Here is a 21,915-nt window from a genome sequence, read left to right on the forward strand (position 1 = left end):
TTTTACGAACATTATAAAGGATGGAAGGCTGAGTCAACCTTGGGCCTGGTGGGACTTGAACCTGCAGTAATTGCAAGCAGCTGTGTTAATAACAGACTGTCTTACCAGTCTGAGCCACCAGAGGCCCTTATGTGCCATAGGTTCGCCACCACAGCCCTATATACAATACATAACAACTGAAGAATTCCAGATTGTAGTTTGTCTAAGTCCCATTTAGCCATTTGTGAGCATAAAATCTCTCTCTTTCTCTCTCTCTTTTAAAAAAATAGGAAGAGTTCCTGGAAACCTTAAAAATGCTTTCTCTGTCATTTTGTTGTGACTTTGAGCTGCAAAACAAACAATTCTTTGTTGATTGCGCAATGAGTGAAGTGCTGCGTTTTGCTTTTGCCGAGCTAGTAGACATGTCACCTTCCTGTATTTGCCTTATTATGCAATAGAAGCAATTTGGAGAAACATTTGCATTGGCTGTAACATGGCTCCACATGGAAGACATGAGTGTTCTTGGGGACAATCAGACCTGGGTGAATAAGAATCTCCATAGACGCTTCTCTCTCTCTCTCTCTCTCTCTCTCTCTCTCTCTCTCTTAAACAGAGAAAGACAAGACAAAGCTTCAGAATCAAAGAGAGGATGAGCTGATCCAGAAAATCCACAACTTAGTGCAGAAAAGAGACTTTCTGGTTGACGATGCAGAAGTGGAGAGATTAAGGTAAGAGAACTTCAGATGAAGCACCTTCAAACTGACCTCAGCTCTTGATGACTTCATGGTCTTAATCAAGATCATGTGAAATGTTAATACCACTTTGTAATGCCTTGGTAAGGCCACACTTGGACTCCTGCATCCAGTTTTGATCGCCACAATGTAAAAAAAATGTGGAGACTCTAGAAAGAGTGCAGAGAACAGCAACAAAGATGATTAGGGGACTGGAGGCTAAAACATATGAAGAACAGTCGCAGGAACTGGGCATGGCTAGTTTAATGAAAAGAAGGATTAGGGGAGACATGATAGCAGGGTTCTGATATCTCAGGGGTTGCCACAAAGAAGAGGGTGTCAAGCTATTTTCCAAAGCACCTGAGGGCAGGACAAGAAGCAACGGGTGGAAACTAATCAAGGAGAGAAGCAACTTAGAACTAAGGAGAAATTTCCTGACAGTTAGAACAATTAACCAGTGGAACTACCTGCCTCCAGAAGTTGTGAATGCTCCAACACTGGAAGTTTTTAAGAAGATGTTGGATAACCATTTGTCTGAAGTGGTGTAGGGCTTCCTGCCTAAGCAGGGGGTTGGACTAGAAGACCTCCAAGTTCTCTTCTCTTCTCTTCTCTTCTCTTCTCCCTACCCTATCGTACTCTACCCTACCCTACTGTACTCTATTCAGCTTTCCTGGCCAAACAATATTATTTTCTTCTGGGACTTATTACAAAACATCCTAATCCAGTCAATCCAAGTAGTAAACCAATCCAAACCAAACCTAATTAATATTTTTCAAGGTAATTTAGATGGCTGCCCCAGTTTTTCCTAATTTGACTCCATACACATGTTTATAACTAAATTGAACTGCACAACCCATGAACTTGTGGAAAAGGAATTGGAAAATTCTAGCCAACATCAACAAAAATACTATCAAGAAAAGTTACAAAATTTATCCGTGTCGATCTTTTCTTGCTAGAATTTTCTTGATGTTGGCTGGAATTTTCCAATTCCTTTCCCACAAGTTCGTGGGTTGTGCAATTCAATTTTTAAAATAATAATAATAATAATAATAATAATAATAAAGCAGAACAAAATCTAATAGTATGTTACTCTGCTTTGAAACAGAGAGAAGGAAGAGGACAAAGAGATAGCTGACTTCCTACGACTTAAGTTGAAACCTTTGGACTGTGTTGTACAGTCTCCAACCAGTAAGTTTGCATGCCTTTTCCCAAATTATTCAAAAGAAAGGTTTCTTTCATATAGAAAAATTAACCAAAATGTGGTTTTCTTGCTTATTGTTGTGGCCCAGGCCCAAGTAATAGTAGGAAACTCAATCAGTGTAAAAACAAACAAACTTTATTAGAACAGCTGAGAATTAACTCATTCTCAGTGTAGTCCAACTAAATTAAAGCAAATTCCTCTCAACACAATTCCTCAGTCCTATCACCAACCTTGGTCCAATTAGGCAATCTCCCAAAGGCCTTTACTGGCAAAAGTTCAGAAGACACCGATACAAAACAAATGAAACAAGACGAAGCTATCAACGTTGTTTTCTGGCCAAGAGTCCAAATGCCGTTGCTGGTCTTTTAAGCCTTATGGGAGGGGCCAATCATCTCTTGGCCCTACTCCCCAGTCATCCTCTTTGCTTTAGCTGCTCTTGCCTTCTGGCAGCTCTTCTCATGCGTGCATTAGGAACAGGCTCCTCCTGTTCCTCTGCCTCACTATCGTCAGCCTCTGGAGGCTCTGGAGTCTGCACATCACTCCCCGATGGCCCCACCTCTGCTTCCGACGCAGAGCCTTCATCCAGGCCTTCCCCAGCCTCCAGGACTGGCCCATGTTCTTCCTCAGCCTCATCGCTATCTGACTGCGTTGCCAGCTCCGCAGGCTGCTGGCGGACCACAACACTTATTGTTAAGTTCGGGAAGTAACGAGGCTGGAGACCAGGGTAGTGACAACAGCTCTTTAATATAGGGTGAACCCAGCAACAGGCTGGGGCAAAAACCTCTCCTTTTATACAGTTCTGCTGGAGGCTTCGTCCAATCAGCAACGTGCTGATTTCCCGCTCAAATATTTAAAGGCACAACTGTTAATACATAACACTCCTCCCCTCCCAGAAAACACTTGGTCTTATTTACATATTTATTCACATGTTATTTTTCGACGTAGTCACGCAAATAACCTGGGCGTCTCCTAGTTCTCTCTGACCTGCGCGGTTCAGTTCTGGGTGGTGTTTTGAGCTGGTCGGAGGGGCTGTTTTCTCCTCCCAGCTCTTTCTCTAGGCCATCGGGCTCTGGATTATTGGCCGACTCTTTTTCTTGGCCATCCGGCCTTGGATTAATTTTGGAATTTTCCTTGCTGTTTCCCTCGGGGACCTGATGGCGCCGCTGGAACTCTGGAACCTCAGCTAAGTCTTGCGCCTCCCCCGGGTCATTGTCAGCTGTGGATTCAAAGTGGTATTGGTCATTACCTGTCTCTGTTGGTTTGGTTTGGTCAGTTATTCGTTTCCTTAACTGATCTATGTGGCGCCGCCACACTCGGTTGTCTGGTAGCTCTACCACGTACGATTTTGGCCCTGTTACTTTTGTTACTTGTCCGGCGACCCAACTCGGGCCGTCCCCATAGTTTCGGGCCCACACCCGGTCGCCTATGCTCATTTCCTTGTTTTTCTAGCTCCCCTTGTAACCCTCGGGTGTGTAATGGGGTTCAAGCAGTCAAGTGGGCACGGAGTTTTCGTCCCATTAGCAATTCGGCTGGGCTTTTCCCGTGGCTGTGCTTGGGGTTCTGTGCTGGACGGCTAGGAAAAGTCTATTTTGTTTGCCAGTCACCTGGCTTGAGCCTGGACAATGCCTCCTTAGCGCTCCGGACGGAACGCTCTGCAAGGCCATTCGCCGCAGGGTGAAAAGGTGCAGAGAGGGCATGTCGGATGCCTTCCTCTGCCAGGTACTCTTCAAACTGGGCTGCCGTGAATTGGGGCCCATTGTCGGACACCAGAGTGTCCGGCAACCCGTGAGTTGCGAATAGGTGGCGCAGGGTTGCGATTACTGCTTGGGCTGTGGTGGACTTCATAAGTATGATCTCTAACCATTTGGAAAATCGTCCACCACCACTAGGAACGTTTGGCCGTGAAAGGGCCAGCAAAGTCAATGTGGATTCTTGACCAAGGCCCTTGGGGCTTTTCCCATTCTCTGACTGGGGCTGTTGGGGTAGCGGTCTGGACTCTTGGCAAGCTTGGCATTTCCCTACCCTCTCAGCAATCTCTGCGTCCATGAGTGGCCACCATACATAGCTTCTAGCTAACCCCTTCATCCTTACGATGCCTGGGTGACCCTCGTGGAGGAGGTCCAATACCTTGCCCCTTAACTTAACAGGAATTATTACACGATCACCCCATAACAGGCACCCCCCTTGAGCCGAGAGCTCATCACGTTTCTTAACAAATTCTTTGAACCGTTCGCCCGGCGCAGCGGGCCACCCTCTCTGTACCCAACCGAGTACAGTCCTTAACACAATGTCGGTATGATGCCGAGCCACTTCCTTTGATGTGACTGGGCCAGAGTCAACGAGTCAATAAGGAGGATGGGTGTCCCGGAGTGGGGTCTTGATCGCCCCTGGCAGTGGGCTTCGGCTCAATGCGTCTGCATGCCCCACGTCTTTCCCCGGTCGATGCTGCAGCTTGTATGAGTAAGCGGCTAAAAATATAGTCCATCGAGTCAAGCGTGGCGAAAGTGCCACAGGCGTTGGCCGGTCGCCAGCCAGGAATCCCAGTAACGGTCTGTGGGCAGTCACGATTTCAAAATTCCGCCCAAAGACATACTCATGGAATTTTTGACCCTGATACAATGGCTAATGCTTCTTTGTCTAATTGGCTGTAGTTCCTCTCTGGGGAGGACATCGTTCTAGAGTAGAACGCTATAGGGGCTTCTGTGCCGTTTGGAAGTCTATGGCTGAGTACAGCCCCACCCCATAAGGGGACGATCGCAAACCAGCACTAGGGGTAGTGAGTCGTGATATTGGATGAGCAGGCTATCACTTGAGAGCAGGTTCTTTACTGCTTCAAAAGCCCTATTTTCTGACTTTCCCCAAGACCAAACAGTATTTTTCCTAAGAGCCTATGCAGCGGTTCCATAGCAGTTGCTTTGTTCTTCAAAAGACCGCGTAAAATTAACCAATCCCAGGAATGCCTGCAGCTCTGCTTTGTTTTTGGGCGCTGGAGCCTTCCTAATTGCCTTAACTTTGCTCTCAGTAGGGTGAATTCCTTTCTTGTCTATCCGGTAGCCCAAGAAATCGACCGATTCGACCCTATCTGACATTTATTTGTCTTGACTTTTAATCCGGCTGTCCGGAAAATGCTCAAGACCTTTCTTAACCGCTCCCCCAATTGCTCCATGTTTTCCCCTGAAATTAGGACATCATCGAAGTAGGGAACTACCCTGGGAGCCCTTGCAGTAGTCGTTCCATCAGGTTTTGGAACAGCCCTGGTGCCACACTAACCCCAAATTGCAATCGGGTGCACTTGAATGCCCCCCTGTGCGTCACAATCGTTTGGGCTTGGCTGTGCGGGCGTCTACTGGCAGTTGTTGGTAGGCTTGGGCCAAGTCTAACTTTGCAAAGACTTGCCCTTGCCCCAAGGAGTGCAATAAATGTTGCACTACGGGAACCGGTGCAGCGCTTTTCTGTAAGGCTTTGTTAAGCGTCGCCTTGTAGTCAGCGCAAATTCTAATTGACCCGTCCGATTTGATGGGGTGACGATTGGCGTCTCCACTTTGCGTGATCGACTGGCACCAAAACCCCTGATTTATGAGCTTGTCCAGCTCCTTATCAATTTTGGTTTTAGGGCAAAGGACTCTCCTCGCCTTAAGCCTAATGGGGGCTACCTGGGGTCTAAGTTGAAGGAAATAGGGGTCCCCTTGTACTTGCCCAGGCAGTCCTTGAAGACATCTTCGAACTCGTTAAAGAGAATGTCTTTCAAATTGCAGTCACTTCTGTAGATGCCAGTCACTCCCATGCCCAGGGCACGAAACCAGTCTAGTCCCAACAGACTGGGCAGAGTTCCTTCGACGATCGTGATGGGCAGGGTCTTTTTGTGAGGGCCGTACTCGACTCGGACGGAGGTGGTCCCTCGAACAGGGATGCGATTCCCCTGGTAGTCGTGCACTCGTAGCCGCTGTGCTTGCAGATGGCGCTTCGCGACGGACGGCAGCGACTTCGCCAGGGTGTCCCAGGACATGATGGTGATCGCTGATCCCGTGTCCACTTCAAGCCTGCACCGTACTCCCTCGATCTTGGGCTTTGTGAAAATCTTCTTTTCCACTTTGGTTGAGGCGCGGCCTATAATGACAGTCGTTTGGTTAGACTTCGCGCCTTTCTTGTTTGAACCAATCGCGGGCCGCCTTTCCGGTTCCGCGTTTTGATTGGCCGATTTGAATTTTCGGCGGGAAGGTTGGGCCGCTCTGCAAACCTGAGCTAAGTGTCCTTTCTTCCCACACCGCCGGCATGTTGCGTCTTTAAACCTGCAGCGTTGGCGCTGATGCTGCCCTCCGCAGCTTCCGCACTCGTCACGGTCCTCAGTGTCGCGTTTCTCGGTCCGGCAGACCCCTTCCTCATCCTCGCCCTCACCTTCGGATTCGGACTGAATCTCCTCCTGGTGTACTGGCGTTGGCTTTGCGCTCGTCTTGGATTGAAGAGGCTTTTGCAGAGTCTCTGCTGCTTTAGTAGACATTTCGTGTGCTCTGGCCTCGTCCAGAGCGGTGGCTAGTGTCAGGTTGCTCCTGGCTAGCAGTCGTCGCCGTAGGCGGATGTCCTTGACCCCTCGGATGAGTTGCTCGAGTAGCACTTCGTCTAAGTCTCGGTATCCGCAGTCCTTGGACGCTCTTCTTAAGGCGGCCATGTAGTCACCGATGGACTCGCCCTCCATCTGTCTACGTTCTCCGAATTCAAACCGCTGCACGTATTTGGACGGCGTTGGTGCGAAATGGTTCTTCAGCAAAGTCTGCAGAGTCGGCCACGATACCGATTGTATCGGCGTTGGCTCTGCCAGGGCTTCCGCAATCTCGATTACCTCCGGCCCGCAATGGCTTAGGAAGTAAGCCCGCTTGGGGTTATCAGGATCCTGTAGTTCGTTGGCTTCTAGAAAGCTTTCGAAACGGGTCATATATGTTCCCCATTTCTCCTTGCCCGGGTTGTACGGTGCGGGTGGCGTGTTTGCCATTTCCGCGTTTCTGCCCTGAGTTTGCTGGGTTCGGGACTAGCGTGCTTCAGCTCGGTTCTGGTTCTCCTTAGCCTCGAGATCCCACCTTCGTCGCCAATGTTAAGTTCGGGAAGTAACGAGGCTGGAGACCAGGGTAGTGACAACAGCTCTTTAATATAGGGTGAACCCAGCAACAGGCTGGGGCAAAAACCTCTCCTTTTATACAGTTCTGCTGGAGGCTTCGTCCAATCAGCAACGTGCTGATTTCCCGCTCAAATATTTAAAGGCACAACTGTTAATACATAACACTTATGCCTTTTTGCATTGTGGAAAGCCAAGCAATAAGGCTTAGAATATAAACCCTGGTTTGTGGTCAATTGTAGTTATTTCCATAAATCACAGAAGCAAACAATGGCATACCATATTATGGGATCGTATAATTCAAGTGATTTCAATCTCAACCCTTAGAGCTGCTGCTGATCCAGATGTTACATTTACTTACACCTCTGTGATGACTCCTACGGCTTCTCTCACATTCTTAAGATCAATATCTAAATGATCCAGCTATGTTGAATTATTTTATTTATGTGATTTAAGAGTGGTGTGGTGGCCTAGTGGTGAAGAGCCCACCTCCCACTCGCAAGGTTGGAAGTTCAATTCTAGGTAGCAGCAGATATTTCTCTCCTAGGACTCAAAGAAAAAAAAAAGTCTGCTCTGAATTCCTCATAGGCATCAGGAAGGGCATCCGGCCAGTAAACACTCAGCTCCATTCAGTTGCCCCGATTCCAGCCCGATGCAAGGGATTATGTCTTCCAATGACCCTGTAATCCCTTGCATCGAGGTGGAGTTGGGGCACCTGAATGGAGCTGAGTGTTTACTGGCTGGATGCCCTTCCTGTTGCCAATGCAGAATTCGCAGCTGATATATATATATAGACATTGTAAACCTCTATTGGGTACTACAGAAGTCAGCGGTGAAATCCACTTACCTTCGCTACAGGTTCGGGAACAGGAATTTGCGGGAGCACACGCGTACGCTATGTGCATGCACGCCTTCTCTGCGCATCCAGAGCCCTCTGTGCAAGCACAGAGGGTAAGAAATGGGATGTTATGACGTCCCGGTGGGTGGGCAGGGCCTCCCGCCTCCAGCGCTACCGGTTCGCACGAACCGGATAGATCCGGCCAGATTTCACTGGTGATATAAGTCTAAGTGCTGTTGGTAGTGCTATTGCTACCATCTGTTCAGTCATTATTTATGCATGAGAACAGCTGGATTCACCCACTGATCTATGATGGTTTTCTTGGGTTAGCGTTAGGGTTCAGAAACCCTGAATCCGGCAATGAATGACGCTCTCCGTTTCTGACCCTGCCAGGGGTACCTAAAGAGAAGAAAGGTGAGCCTCCACCACCACCACTACCGCCTCTTCCTCCCAACAAACCCACCATTGCCAAAACCAGCGCTGCTCTCATCAAGGATTGCTGTGGGATGACCCAGTGCGCCATCATGTAGCTCCAGCATCTCTCTCGGGCAACGCCTTCTGCTCGACCCACTTCCCCCGTTGGCCGAAAACAGCAAACAACAACAAACAACTGGTGGGCGAAGGAATCAGGACAATCAATCAAGCACCCAGATATTCTTGATCGTTGAATCTCCTGTTGTATTTCTTAACAGTAACTTGTGTGCTGAACTGTGCTATACTTGGTAACTCCTTGGTGTTGCATGGACCTCAGTGAGCATGCCCTAGGTTAAGACGAGGAGTAGACATTAACTATAACCAGAACACGGGAGAAGAACCGTGAGGCATAGACAGAGATGAGGGGGGTGGGGGATGGCTTATGACTTGCGGGTAACATCAGGGGTCCATCTGTGATGTCTTTAAGAGCTGCGTCCACCCAGCCTTGATCTGGGTTGCGAATCCACTCAAAAGTTTCTTGACTTAGCTCAGGATGGATGGTAAGTCCCCTTCATAAAAGGTAGGAAGAACAGCCAAGGTGAACGCTATGCTTAGCATGCTGTGTGAATGTATCTGATCCGGCATGGTGAACAAATTAAGTCCGAATCCAGCCGATAGGTAAATTCCGCATAGGAGTAGAAATCGATTCTTAACCTAACGCCAGCTCTGAAGTAGAAGTAACACGTAGCAGTTTTTCATGGTCTGTCGAGCACTGGATACACCCCGCGCCTTCTTCCTTTCACAGGCGGTATTTGATCGGTGGGCGAACGGAGGCAAACACCTTCCCAGTGGCTGGGTTGGGTCCTTTTCGCAATGACGTATGTGTTAATAAAAACGCTAAATAGAATAGCTAATAAGCCTACCAGAAGCCGACACTCTGTTCTATTGTGGTTTGCAGCGCCTTCTTATCCCAACCCACAGGATCGCTGTTCTGACCCAGTTCCCCAAACACGACAAACCCTCTGAAGTTAACTCACTGATTCCTTTATTTGCCAGGGCTGGCAAAAAGTTTCTCTCTTAACGCAGGCTAACAAGTCCGTCCAGCTAGGAGATGAATAGCTGTCTGCCATATCTATTCATCTCCGCCCCCTGCCTTTCATCCCCAGAAATAGGGTGGGGCTTCGCTAGCAGCGGTGGATCTTCTGTCCCAAGGACCAGCCCATAGATTTCCACTGCTCTCCTCTCCTCTGCCTTCTTCGCATCCGCAAGTCAGGCACCGGACCTAGCTGTTCCTCCTTTTCCTCATCAGCCACCTCCAGACCTGGGGATCTCCATCTGAGGGCTGACGGACGGCCCAGGCTCCACCTCTCTCTCTGCCAGCTCCATTCCCTCTTCCCCCTCGGGGCTCTCAGGTTGCCCTGATGCTGACACTGACTTCCACGCTGCCTCCTTCTCCAATTCAGTTGCTAGAGGGGCTGGCGGCCGACAGGCCACCACAATCACTCTTGTACGAGGGACGTTTATAACTTGTGTTAAGGTCGCAAAAGAGGATCACATGATCTGGGGCTGCTACCGTCATAAGTATGAACCCGTTGCCAAGCATCCAAATCTTGGTCACATAACCACGAGGATGCTGCAATGGCCGTAAGTGTGAAAAATGGTCATAAGCCATTTTTTTTTCAGTGACATCGTCATTTCGAATGGTCGCTAAAGGAACTGTTGTTGAGGATTACCTGTACGGTATATTTACTGGGGGAGGGGAAAAAAAAAAAACGGACAGAGAAAGTCATTTGCTTGCTTGAAATTTTTATTGACAACTGCTTGGTCCCAAATGCACAAAATACCACTTGACCCACAAAAGTGCCCGAACAGATTAGACAAGTTTATATGCCGTATTGTCGCTCTTCACCCACCCAGAGTGCATAGTTGCCTTGATCTGTTTCATTTCAGAACAGTTAAAAGAAATCAAAATGTCCAAAGTGTAAGTTAACGAATTTCATCACCTTAATTCATGTTTCCAATCAGTCAAGTTACATTATTTTTTTCAAGCCTTTTTTATCCTGTGTTACGGGAGAAACAACAACAACAAAAATCCCACAAATTTATCCGAAACGGCACTGTGTAACTTTCAAAGAGCAATTGAGTTGAGAATGCCACATGGATTCATGTACAATGGGATTTTTCTTTACGGATCACCTGGCCACATCTGTATTTCGAATACAGAACACTACTGAACTTTTGATTTCTTTATTACCCCCCCCCCCCAAAAAAAACTTGGGTCTCACTTTTTTTTTTTTTTAAGATGACTTGCTCAGAACAGCAACCGGTTCTGTTAAGTATGACCCACAATTGAGTGGCGAGGCCTTTATTTTATGCAGGTTATACCTAAAGCTACCGAGAAATGGTCTCACAAATACTCGAAACACTAGAGAGAAAGGAAAAAAAAATTACATATATCAAACGATCTGTTCCTATAAACTCTTAGGTCTCTGGAGAAACTGTGCCGTGTCAAAATCTCAGTAAAAAAAGAAAAAAAACTTCCAGTTTTTCCTTGCGTTCGTAATGGCTATATAATTCAATGTGTGGCTTTGTTTTAAAACTCTTTCAAACAAAATCCATTATTTTGTTTGTTTGTTTTTTAAAAAAGTACCTATAGCCATTTGGTGGTATTTTTTCCCCCCCTTCAGTTGCTGGCTGTGAAACTCCCCAGCCTGTTATTTTTTCCCCAACCTTGTCCATTATAAAATATAATTGTTACAAAATATATATATTTTTCCGCGTTCGGCCAGTGGAAACCTCGGGAAATAGGTTCTTTTCCTTTTCGACAAGCAGTACAAAAATTTTCTCTCCTGGCAAATACAACCCATTGTAAGTGCCAAGTTTACCCGGGCAAGGGGTATAAACCTTTGGAAGACGTTTTTAATGTCTTTTTGTCATTCTCTCGCTCTCTCTCTCTCTAAAAAGAAGACAAAAGGATCCCACTGACTCAATTTCTTCTGTAAAGGCTGGCCCTTCTAAAAGCCAACAACCACAACAATCACTACCACACACACACAAAAAAAAATACCCCATTAAGAACTGGAAGCAAAAAAAAAAAAAAAAATGACACACACACATGCACACGAGTAGCTTTTCAGCACTAAGAGGAATAAAAACCAGACACTGTTAAAAACACCCCCCTCCCCCGCTTTCTCGATTCATACTACTAAGCTTCCCATTTATTACACGTTTAAAAAAGTTTTGCAAACAAGGTTAGGCCACTAACCTTGGCCTTTCTAACCTCCTGCGCCCGGAAGCATCATCTGCGGAAGCATCAGCGCCTTTTCCTGCCTTAATAAAAAAAACTTCCCGTCGCCTTGCGCGATTCCATGATTTATGCATGTCGATGCATATTTTATTTTCTTGAAATCTCAACGGGCCCCGTTCCTCCCCTCACCACGTCCCCCTCAAGGGAGCGGCTGCAACCCGAGGCTTCTCAAGGTGCCTTCAAAACGCACGGCACCGAGATGGCTTCCCACCCACCCCCAACTTGACTTCATCTGAAATCGGCATCCAACAGCAGCGCTTATAAAAGGGAAGCGTAAAATCTACATTTCCTACAAGTTTCCTCGACGGAACTGAACTATCACAGAAGGCCTTTAAAAAAAAAAAAAAGGGGGGGGGACTTTGTACCAAATTGACCGACTTCTCCAACGATCGGGGTTATGATCGGGGTCTCCAACGATCAGAATAGTTAATTACAAGTCATCAGAAAAAAAAAACAACCCACACCCAGTTCCCAAGTTTTGCCCTTACAAAGCTTAAAGACTTCTCCCCCCTCCCCCACTGCGTATTCCCATCGAAGTGACCAATTTTTTTTTAAAAAAATCCTCCCGGGAGGCCATATTGCACGACAAAGGATGCACTGCATGGTTATTTCCCGATAACAAAACCGCAATGTAGAAACGGCCGCCGAGAGGTTTAGGCGTCGACGTGTGTAGATTTGAGATCCCTCCCCCCTTCCGGGTATCGGAAACTTAAAAAATCCGTTCTCTGCCAAGGGTGCTCGCATCTGCTTTTTTTTGTCGACACGGGACAGAAAAAAAAAAAAAGGGTAAAACATTAGATCGCTTTTAACAAATATCTGAAGTTCCAATAATAATAATAATAATAATAAAAAAAAAGAACTGCCCAGCTTAACTTCGGTTGAGAACGTGCAACGTATTTGCACGGAAGGCAGTCGCAGTGACAAAAGAAAACAGGCCGGTGACTACACCCCCCTCCAGACAGTGATTAAAAACTAAAAAAAAAAAAAAAATTATAGCCGACTTTATTTTCTTGTGCAGTCTTGAACGATACGATGCTTTTCACGCCGGGACGAGATTTAAAGCTTGGTTACGGGTGCAAACGAGAAGTTGGCTGCCAATTTCACGCGGCTCTTTGGCTGCTTGCGAGCGGGGCTGTCCGTGGCTTCTCTGCATCCCGGCGGTTCGGATGAGGAGCAGGGAGGGGCCGAGACGCTTCCTGCAGCTTTAGACGCTTCAGCGGGGTGGCTGATTTCTTTGTTCGCTTCGGAAGGACCAGCAGCCTTTTCCTCTTCAGGATCCATCGTCACCTCTGAAACAAAAGGCGGGACGGTTTACTTTTTGGAAAAGTAAGGTAAAGCAAGGGTGAAATGTAAAATTTGTTACTACCGGTTTTGTAGGCGTGGCTTGGTGATGGTGGGTAATGTGACTGGGTGGGCGTGGCCAACTTTTTTTTTTAAAAAAAAACTTTTAAAAGCATTTTTTCGACAACCTCTTCGGCTGTGATGATCAGACAACTCAGCTGGGATCACCAGAGGAAAAAAAGCTTTTAAAGGCTTCTGACGATCCCAGCAGAGTTGCCGGATCGCCAGAACCTTTTAAAAGCCACTGAACAACAATATTCATAATCTAGGAAGGGAGCACAACACAACGTACGCCAATAGTCAAAGCTGCTGAAAACCTGAATAGAAATGCAAAGAGATGGGATTTTGCAGCTCGGCTTGTCTTTTATTCAGAATTTCTGAACTAGGAACAAGGGGAACAAGAGAGAAAATGAAAGCTACCGGACGGACAAAATTACATGGAGAAGAAACCAGGAACCAATTCATGTTCCAATCAATTCAGTTCTGTAAAGGTACAAATTAGGTCTCAAACACCTGGTTTGGCTTTTTTTTTGGATGACGAAGAAGAAAAGGAAAAGGTCTGGACAGATTTAATAAACTGGAATCATTCTTGAATGCCAATGTCTCCAAAAGAAAAAAAAAAGGAAGAGGTTAATAAGCCTGGCTCTGAATATTGCAAATTAGAGGCTGCCTTCAATTGAATTGTTAACATTTCCACTGAAGAAATGCAGCCTGTCAGAGTGAGGAGGTGTAAAAATCTTCACACATCGAAGAAAAATAGGAAACCCAGAACTCGTGAGAAATACTGAGCAAATGCTGGAAAGAAAAGATGTTAGCTCAATTTCTTTAGGCATAACTAGGTAGACCAATCAAGCACATGCGCTGAAGCCCCGGCATATGCACGGAGGTGGCGCGTGCGAGCTCACATTTTCGATGCTGGGCAAACCGGTAGGTAAATTATTTGAATCCCACTTCTGATTTGGAGCCAATTGGAATTCTGGGAGTTGCAGTCTTCCGATATACCTGTAAGGTTTCGCTAAGGAATGGCTCCTAGAAGTTAGTAGTTAATGGTCAGGATTTCTGCTACTACTGAGTGGAGCCAGATTTTTAAAGGCAACGTTAACCTTTACCGGAAGGGATTGGTGAATGCTCTTCGAAACGGATGAGATCGGTTGATTCAAGAACCACTGGATCTGGTCTCAGCTGCGGGGAGGGAAGGCAGGAAGGGACCGGTTCACATAAAAGATCAACGGGTGATGCGTTGGTGAGACACAGCAGCTCTTCCTCGGTTTGATTGGAGGCTGCGGAGAGGGAAGAAAAGGAGGCAACTCCTTAGAAACTCACACGGGCAGTGACCTCAAGACTCACGTTAAAGCAAGCTTGCAAATTCATGCTTATTTCTTCAGTATGGGGAGGTTATCCTGCTACTAAGTGGGAGACCTAAGTTTTAGTTCTAGTCCCACCTTAGCCACGAAAGCCAACTGGGTGACCTTAGGCCAGTCAGCCCCTCTGTCTCAGCCCAACCCACCTCACAGGGTTGTCGTTGTGGGGGAAAATAGGAGGATATGTTTGCCACCTTGAGTTATTTGCAAAAATAAAAATAAAAATGGCGGGTCACAAATAAATAAAAAGAATGGGCCGGGAGATAAGAGATTGAAAAAGACATGTGAATCACAGCCATAATTCTGTCCATGCTCCATGGCTGATCTACTATTATGATCTTAGATAATAATTATTACCTAGTAAATAATATTAGATATTATTATTATATGTTGGCTTATCTATTCAAGGCCACATGTTTCAGCATTGCTAGGTACAAAATAAAGGCCAGTAATTAATCAATTACCAACGCTGGGTGTTTCCAGGATTAAATCTAACGATTTGTCCACTCCGGTGGCCTTTGTGGATTGTCCATCACCATTGGCAAGTTCATTTTCGTAACTTTCGTCAGCCAGGGGAAGACTGGGAGAGCTAAAACGAGCTAATAGAAGGGAGGAGATTACCAAGCAGTTAGTTCCCTTTGACAATTTTATATAGGGGAAGATATTTGGGCTATATTTTCCCCCGCGAAAAAGGAGAAAAGTTAACCCCAAACGGGGATGACTTACTTTTCATGTCATTCTTCAGAACAACAATCCTCTTATGGCCGTGGCCTTTTATCCATACTACCTAATAATTAAAGGCAAGAAAGACTGCAGGTGAGATGGAGGTTAAGATGAACCTAGGTTCATCTTTCTGGCTGCCTTAAAGCTCTTCTGATACCCAGCATCCCTCTCTGTTAATTGCACTCAAAGCTTTGACCGAATGAGTTCCATGAAAATGTTCCAAAGTTAGCCCAAATCACGATTTCATATCGTTATAAAGGCAGTTGCTGCTCTGCTCCGTTCAATACAGGCAGTCCTTGCTAGCAACAGAAATTATGGGCTCAATTGTGGTCGTTAAGTCGAGGACTACCTGCACAGATCTGCAAATACCATATTTTTCGGACTATAAAATGCACTTGACTATAAGATGTACCTACATTTGGAAGAGGAAAACAATAAAAACAAAAAAGGTTTTGGGCTACCTTTTTTCAGGCCTTTTCCAGTCATTTCTGGCCTGTTTCTGGAGCTTTTCTTGGCCCATTTTCGAGGCTTTTTTTGGCCCATTTTCTGGTTTTTTTCCAGCTCATTTTTGTGGCTTTTTTTGAGCCCATTTTTGAGGCTTTTTTCGGCTCGTTTTTTTCTGGAAAAACGAGCTGGAAAAAGCCTCAAAAATGAGCTGAAAAAGCCCCCAAAATGGGCCAAAAAAGCTTCAAAAAAAGATCAAAAACGCTGAGAATGGGTTGAAAAAGCTCCCAAAATGGGCTGAAAAAAGCCCTGAAAATGGGCCAAAAAAAGCCTCAAAAACGGACCCAAGAAAGCCTCAAAAACAGGCAAAAAAAAAAAAAGCCTTGAAAACAGGCCAAAAAAAGCCTCAAAAATGGGCCAAAAACAGGCCTGAAAATAGGGCATGTGGAGGCCAAAAAAATGGCTGGCGGGTGGCCAGAGCTTCGGCAATATTCGGTCTATAAGACGCACAGGCATTTTCGCCCCTTTTGGGAGGCAAAAAACTGTGTCTTAGAGTCAGAAAAATACGGTACATGGATAAATACATAAAGCTCTTCATTTTGGGAAAAATGGATTTGACGAAGTATTTTAAACAAAATGCCCCTGAAGCAATACAGCTGCCAAGCCCAAGTTGTGTTACTGAGAGTTTTAATCACAGGTTTCTGAAGGGCCAGCCGTCTTCACTTCATCTATGAATTTTATAGGTAAGCTAAAGATATAAAGCAAACACTTTCAGTGATAACGACAAGCTTTTGGTTAACAGCATGATGGGCCCAATTACGATATTCTAAGGTACAATAAAATAAAATAAAATAAAATAGGGACGCGGTGGCTTAAGGGGCTAGGACGTTGAGCTTGTAGATTGAAAGGTCGGCAGCTCAGCGGTTCGAATCCCTGGTGCCGCCGTGTAACGGGGTGAGCTCCTGTTACTTGTCCCAGCTTCTGCCAACCTAGCAGTTTCGAAAGCACGTAAAAATGCAAGTAGAAAAAATAGGGACCACCTTTCGTGGGAATGTAACAGTGTTCCGTGTGCCTTTGGCGTTGAGTCATGCCGGTCACATGACCACGGAGACGTCTTCGGATAGCACTGGCTCTTCGGCTTTGAAACGGAGATGAGCACCGCCCCCTAGAGTCGGCAACGACTAGCACGTATGTGCGAGGGGAACCTTTACCTTTAAGGTACAATAGGGCAGCCAGTGTCTATGGGTCCATCTAGTTATGACGACTACGCAGTGCTGAAATTCAAAAATTTTCCTGACTGGTTCTGTGGCCGTGGCTTGGTGGGGGTGGGGTGGGGTCACGTGACTGGGTGGGTGCGGCCAACCTTTTTTTTTTAAAGCATTTCTTAACTAAAAAAAAGTTTTTAAAAAGTTCCGATGATCAGCTGTGCCAATCAGCTGTCCCCGCGACTGTCAGAACCTTTTTTTAAAAAACTTCTTTAAAACATTTTTTTACTACCAGTTCGGGCGAACAGGTAGTAAAAAAAAAATGCTTTAAAAAACTAAAAAAAAGTTTCTGATGATCGCGCGGCACAGCTGATTGGCACAGATGATTGTTGGAACCTTTTAAAAACTTTTTTAAAGCATTTTTTTTAACTACCGGTTCAGGTGAACCGGTAGCATTTTTTACTAACGGTTCAGGAGAACCGTCCAAACTTGTAGCATTTCACTCCTGCGACTACGGGAAACTACAATTTGGCCTGTTAAGAATCCTGCACATTTTAAGAGGAAAGAGAAAAACCGGGAGGTACAAACCGATGGAATTGCCCCTAGAAGTTCCTCAAGGTTATTGTAGCCATAGGTATTGGGATGAAGAGCTTCTCCCGTGTATTTGCTGTAGGCTGATGGGAATTCGTGGAGGAAGATCTGTTGGTAGTGATAGGTATGAAGCAGCAACCTCACTTTCTTGGCAAAAATATACAGGTCTGTAAGCCTCACATATTCTGCATCGCCATCAATAAAAACCTGTAGGGGGCGAAAAAGGACGTCCGTGTAACTAGCGCCCTCCTGCTTTTACAAAGGAAGGAATATTCTTGAGTATGAACTACAGACAGCCCTTGGCTTACAAAAGTTGATTTAGTGACTGTTCGAAGTTACAACGGCACTGAAAAAAGTGACGACTGTTTTTCACACTTACGACCAGTTCAGCATCCGCCTCATTGCTGTCTAGCTCCCTCTCTGCCTCCGATGCAGAGCCCTCGTCCGAGCTTTCCCCAGCGCCCAGGACTGGCCCACATTCCTCCCCAACCTCCTCACTGTCCGACTCTGCTGCCAGCACAACACAATGCATGCCAACCTCAAAAGACATCCAAGGAAATCGGAAGAGTTCGTATCAAAATTAGAAATGGGGTGTGGCTGGAATGTTTTGACTTTTGAAAAGTTTTGCACAGCTCCAGTCTAAAAAAAAAAATCACAGCCATGACATTTCGACTCCAACCCCATCTGCTAGGTTGGAGCATGGCTAGGTCTACTCTATAGAGAGAGAAAAGTAGACAACTGAAATAATAACTATTAGGGACTGCAGACCCAAAGGGACCTTCGCCCTCCATGGCCAGCTGTCTCCCTCACCTCGATAAAATAAGGCACGCTCATCAGAAGCTCGATAAAGGTCATGAAGCCATATTCACATGGGTTAAGGACAGTCCCCTGGACAACCTCGTAACGCCTTTTAAGCTCCTTCACAGAAACTATGGTGGTTTCGTCCAGGGTCATGAGAAGCACCAGAAGATGTGAAGTGAGAGTCCGGAGGGATTTTTTATTGATCAGCTGAAGCTGTTTCCCAGATTCTGTATCGGCTACCTGGAGTTGAAAGGAAGAGACACCAGCTATGAGCTTTCCGCCCTAGTGACTACAAGTCCCAAAACTGCCAGATTCTATATTGGCCACCTGGAAGAGTTGAAAGAAACGAGACACCAACTAACAGCCTTCCACCCTATTGACTACAAGTCCCATAACTGCCGGAGCTACAACAGGTGGGAATTCTAGGAGGAGGACACGAGAGCGGGGAAGAGAGACGTCCCCATCGTTCAGAGTTCTAGAACGAAGATTTCACGAAGTATTTTGAGTTACTCAGCCATGGCGTTTCCATGTGGTTTGAATTGCTCAACTGACCCACCTCCCCTCCCTGAGACACCCCCCCACCCCACCCCTCCAAATCAGGTTGTTTTTTCCTCACGTGGCACCTGAAAACCTACTTTGATGACATGGCAAAGTTTCTGCATCAGAGCCGGAACAGAGCCAACGTCGTAGTCCTGGAGACGCAACGGGTAGCCGAAGGTTTTAGCGTATTCGGCAAGGACGTCTGCCATCAGGAGGCATTTATCTTTCTGGGAACGGAGCAGCTTAACAAACTGGGCAGCTAAAGCTTTGACTTGTTCTGTCTCGGTTAGCGTCAGGATTTTCTCCTCGCCACATTCCAGGACCTGGAGACAGAATGTCGGCTTGGGATTAATTAAAGAGAGAGCGAAACTGGAGAAGGCAATGCTAGAATATTGAGAGCAACTGTAGGATTCAAAGCTTTTTTCTTTCAAAAGCCACGAAAGACAAATGTAGCAGGTAAATGTCTCTCTTGGATTAAGTTCAGTAGTGGGTTTCAATTTCGTTCGCTACCAGTCCGCTTGTGGGCGTGCATGCGCACGCGATGCTTCTTCCACCCACCCGCCCAGAAGCTTCTACACATGCGCAGACGTCTGGGCGGAGCCTCCTGCTGCTGCTACCGGTTCACCTGATCTGGGGTGAACCGGTAGCAACCCACCACTGGTTAAGTTGGATTTCCAGTGAGCCCATGGACATACAGGTATCCTACATACAGAACAAGCAGATTATGAAGAGTAACCTAGAACGTTATCATCATGTATCGTCATTCTGCACACGTTGATTATCTCTGCATTAAATTATCTAAACACCTTGCTATCAAACAGTCCACATCAATGGTGGGTTTCACTTAACCTTTGCTACTGGTTCACTCGCTTGCGCGTGCATGACATTTGGGCAGGTTGGCTGAGCCTCCCAGTAACTGCCACTACCAATTCACCCGATCCAGGGAGAACCGGTAGCAATCTACCACTGGTCCACATGTATTTCAGTAATGTGAAACGTACTTCTTTTGTCACTACGTAGGGAATCTAGACTGATCCCAGAGGTGATATTCTGACCAGTTCTGGAGAACCGGTAGCAGAAATTTTGAGTAGTTCGGAGAACCGGTAAATACCACCTCTGACTGGCCCTGCCCCCATCTATTCTCTGCCTCCCGAGTCCCAGCTGGTAGGGAGGAAATGGGAATTTTGCAGTGTCCTTCCCCTGGAGTGGGGAGGGAATGGGGATTTTACAATATCCTTCCCCTGCCACGCTCACCAAACTATGCCACGCCCACCAAGGCACGCCCACCGAACCGGTAGTAAAAGTTTTTGAAACCCCCCACTGACTGACTCCCCTTTTTACTTCACCCTCAGGATCTGCCATCCCTTCCTCTTACAATTGCCCTACCTGTAAGACATCAGGTATGGCTTCAAAAAGTTCAAGTAGTTTGGTAAATCCGTAATGGGCCAGTTTGCACTGGCGCCCGAAGTGATGGTGATAGGACGGGATGAACTTGTTGAAAGGCATACGGAAATAGGGCTGGTGGCGCAGCAGATCAATCACTTCTCTGCAGAACTGCTTCGTCCGTTCGATTTCTTCCTTGGTACGTTCTGAAGAGGGAAAAGGAGCACATTTAGCAACGTTTCTTACAAGTGTGGCCTGGGGACCCCTGTTGTTCCCGCCAGGCTACTCTCGGGGCCCTGCAAAAAATCAAATTTATTTGATTTATTGTATTTTTATTATTATTATTATTTATTTATTATTTTATATTTGTATTCCACTTTCATTAATTTTTATAAATAACTCAAGGTGGTGAGTTCTATTCTATTCTATTCTATTCTATTCTATTCTATTCTATTCCATTCCATTCCATTCCATTCCATTCCATTCCATTCCATTCCATTCCATTCCATTCATTCTTTCCTAATTTCATTCTATTCTATTCTATTCTATTCTATTCTATTCTATTCTGTTCTGTTCTGTTCTGTTCTGTTCTGTTCTGTTCTGTTGTGTTCTGTTCTACTCTATTCCATTCTTTCCTAATTCCATTCCATTCCATTCTATTGTTAGTGCTGTTTAAAAAAGACTTGACCCAGTCAATACACTGTCCAAAAAATATGTATGGTGTAAAAAGAAAAATCTAAACATAACATGTTCTTTTTTTAAAAAAGGAACACTGATATAGAGTGAATATTTGGGGACGAAGTCAGGATAAAGCCAGCTTTTCATTCTCTATCACAATAGCCAATTGAAATCTGATCTACAGCCCCCCACCACACACAAAAAAACAACCACTGACATCTACAGCATTTTCTGAATTTCCGGGATTATATTTCTTCCTTCTGCCTGTTTTGTTACGTTTCAGGGGTTCATTCATTTCCCAGGCTTTTGGCACCCTGCCTTTTCCTTCAGGAATTTAAGAGAGAATCTTAAAACTGCCAGGCTCACTGGCATTTTTCTAAATTGAATGTTTTTGGCAGGCAAGCATGATTTTCAAGGTCTCTCTTTGGAAAGATTTATGGAGCTAAAAAAAAGAAAAGAAAAAATGGGCTGGAGGAGAGAGTGGAAATCACACGATTTTCCCACAAGTGAACTCTTTTTCTCTCTAAAAGACAATCTATTCCAAAGTCCATTAGGATGGAAATAGCTTTATTTTTCTCACTAGCTACAGTCCCTAGTCAAATCGAGATGATAAATAAACCTCACCGATTGATAAGTAACAGCCTGCCTAGCAAAATGGGCCATCGTTTTACTCCTGCTAACTCAGCTGGGGATTTTGTTCTGCCCTAGGCTTCCTGAGTCAGTAAAACACACGAGTAGTCCCAGAAACCTCTTTTATCGCAACAGCTGTGAATTCTGTTCATTCACAAGAGGAGTCCCCAATAGTTGTAAAGAGTCCTTTGGGATAAGGCTGATAATCACCTGCCTTTATCTCCCTTGACACGCTGCCAAAGACCAAACTGGCAAAGCTGCACGGAGTCCAGAATCAAACAGAGCTTCAGGCTTTAAACTGCACAGAATTAACAACGTTGCTTCCTGCAAAGGCCCACGTGCCTTTGCTCCTCTTTTAAGTCTTGGGGGGGGGGCAATCCCGAGTCGTCCCTTTTGTTTTAACTGTTCTTGCCTTTTAGCTCTGCGCATGCACGCACTTGGAACAGGCTCCCCCTGTTCCTCAGCCTCGCTGATGTCCAACTCTGGAGGCAGCACATAACTCCCAGATGGCCCTGGCCCCATCTCTGCCTCCGATGCAGAGCCCTCGTCAGAGCCTTCCCCAGACTCCAGGACTGGCCCATGGTCCTCCCCAGCCTCCTCACTGTCCGACTGCTGCCAGCTCCGCAGGCTGCTGGCGGACC

At 46.0% G+C, this 21,915-nt stretch overlaps 2 protein-coding genes across 5 annotated transcripts in view; one reads left to right on the forward strand and one right to left on the reverse strand.

The window, feature by feature from the left end:
* The window catches only part of BMERB1 (bMERB domain containing 1), a 30,928-nt gene extending 21,702 nt beyond the window's left edge, over positions 1-9,226 (forward strand). Inside the window, exons 4-6 of the mRNA XM_058157852.1 lie at positions 593-707; positions 1,816-1,898; positions 8,250-9,226. Of these exons, the coding sequence (XP_058013835.1) occupies positions 593-707; positions 1,816-1,898; positions 8,250-8,386 (335 nt within the window). The 3' untranslated portion in view covers positions 8,387-9,226. The remainder of the gene's footprint in view (positions 1-592; positions 708-1,815; positions 1,899-8,249) is intronic.
* Positions 9,227-10,059: 833 nt separating this feature from the next.
* The window catches only part of MARF1 (meiosis regulator and mRNA stability factor 1), a 42,472-nt gene continuing 30,616 nt past the window's right edge, over positions 10,060-21,915 (reverse strand). For all 4 annotated transcript variants that reach the window (XM_058157377.1, XM_058157379.1, XM_058157380.1 and 1 more), the window contains exons 20-27: positions 19,970-20,172; positions 18,675-18,906; positions 18,053-18,279; positions 17,240-17,449; positions 15,006-15,066; positions 14,744-14,878; positions 14,028-14,198; positions 10,060-12,866 (exon numbers count right to left, since the gene is read on the reverse strand). In XM_058157377.1, coding sequence (XP_058013360.1) covers positions 12,634-12,866; positions 14,028-14,198; positions 14,744-14,878; positions 15,006-15,066; positions 17,240-17,449; positions 18,053-18,279; positions 18,675-18,906; positions 19,970-20,172 — 1,472 coding nt within the window. In that variant the 3' untranslated portion in view covers positions 10,060-12,633. The remainder of the gene's footprint in view (positions 12,867-14,027; positions 14,199-14,743; positions 14,879-15,005; positions 15,067-17,239; positions 17,450-18,052; positions 18,280-18,674; positions 18,907-19,969; positions 20,173-21,915) is intronic.

This window comes from Ahaetulla prasina, chromosome 14 (genome assembly GCF_028640845.1).
Source record: "Ahaetulla prasina isolate Xishuangbanna chromosome 14, ASM2864084v1, whole genome shotgun sequence".
In the NCBI taxonomy this organism is placed as follows: Eukaryota; Metazoa; Chordata; class Lepidosauria; order Squamata; family Colubridae; genus Ahaetulla; species Ahaetulla prasina.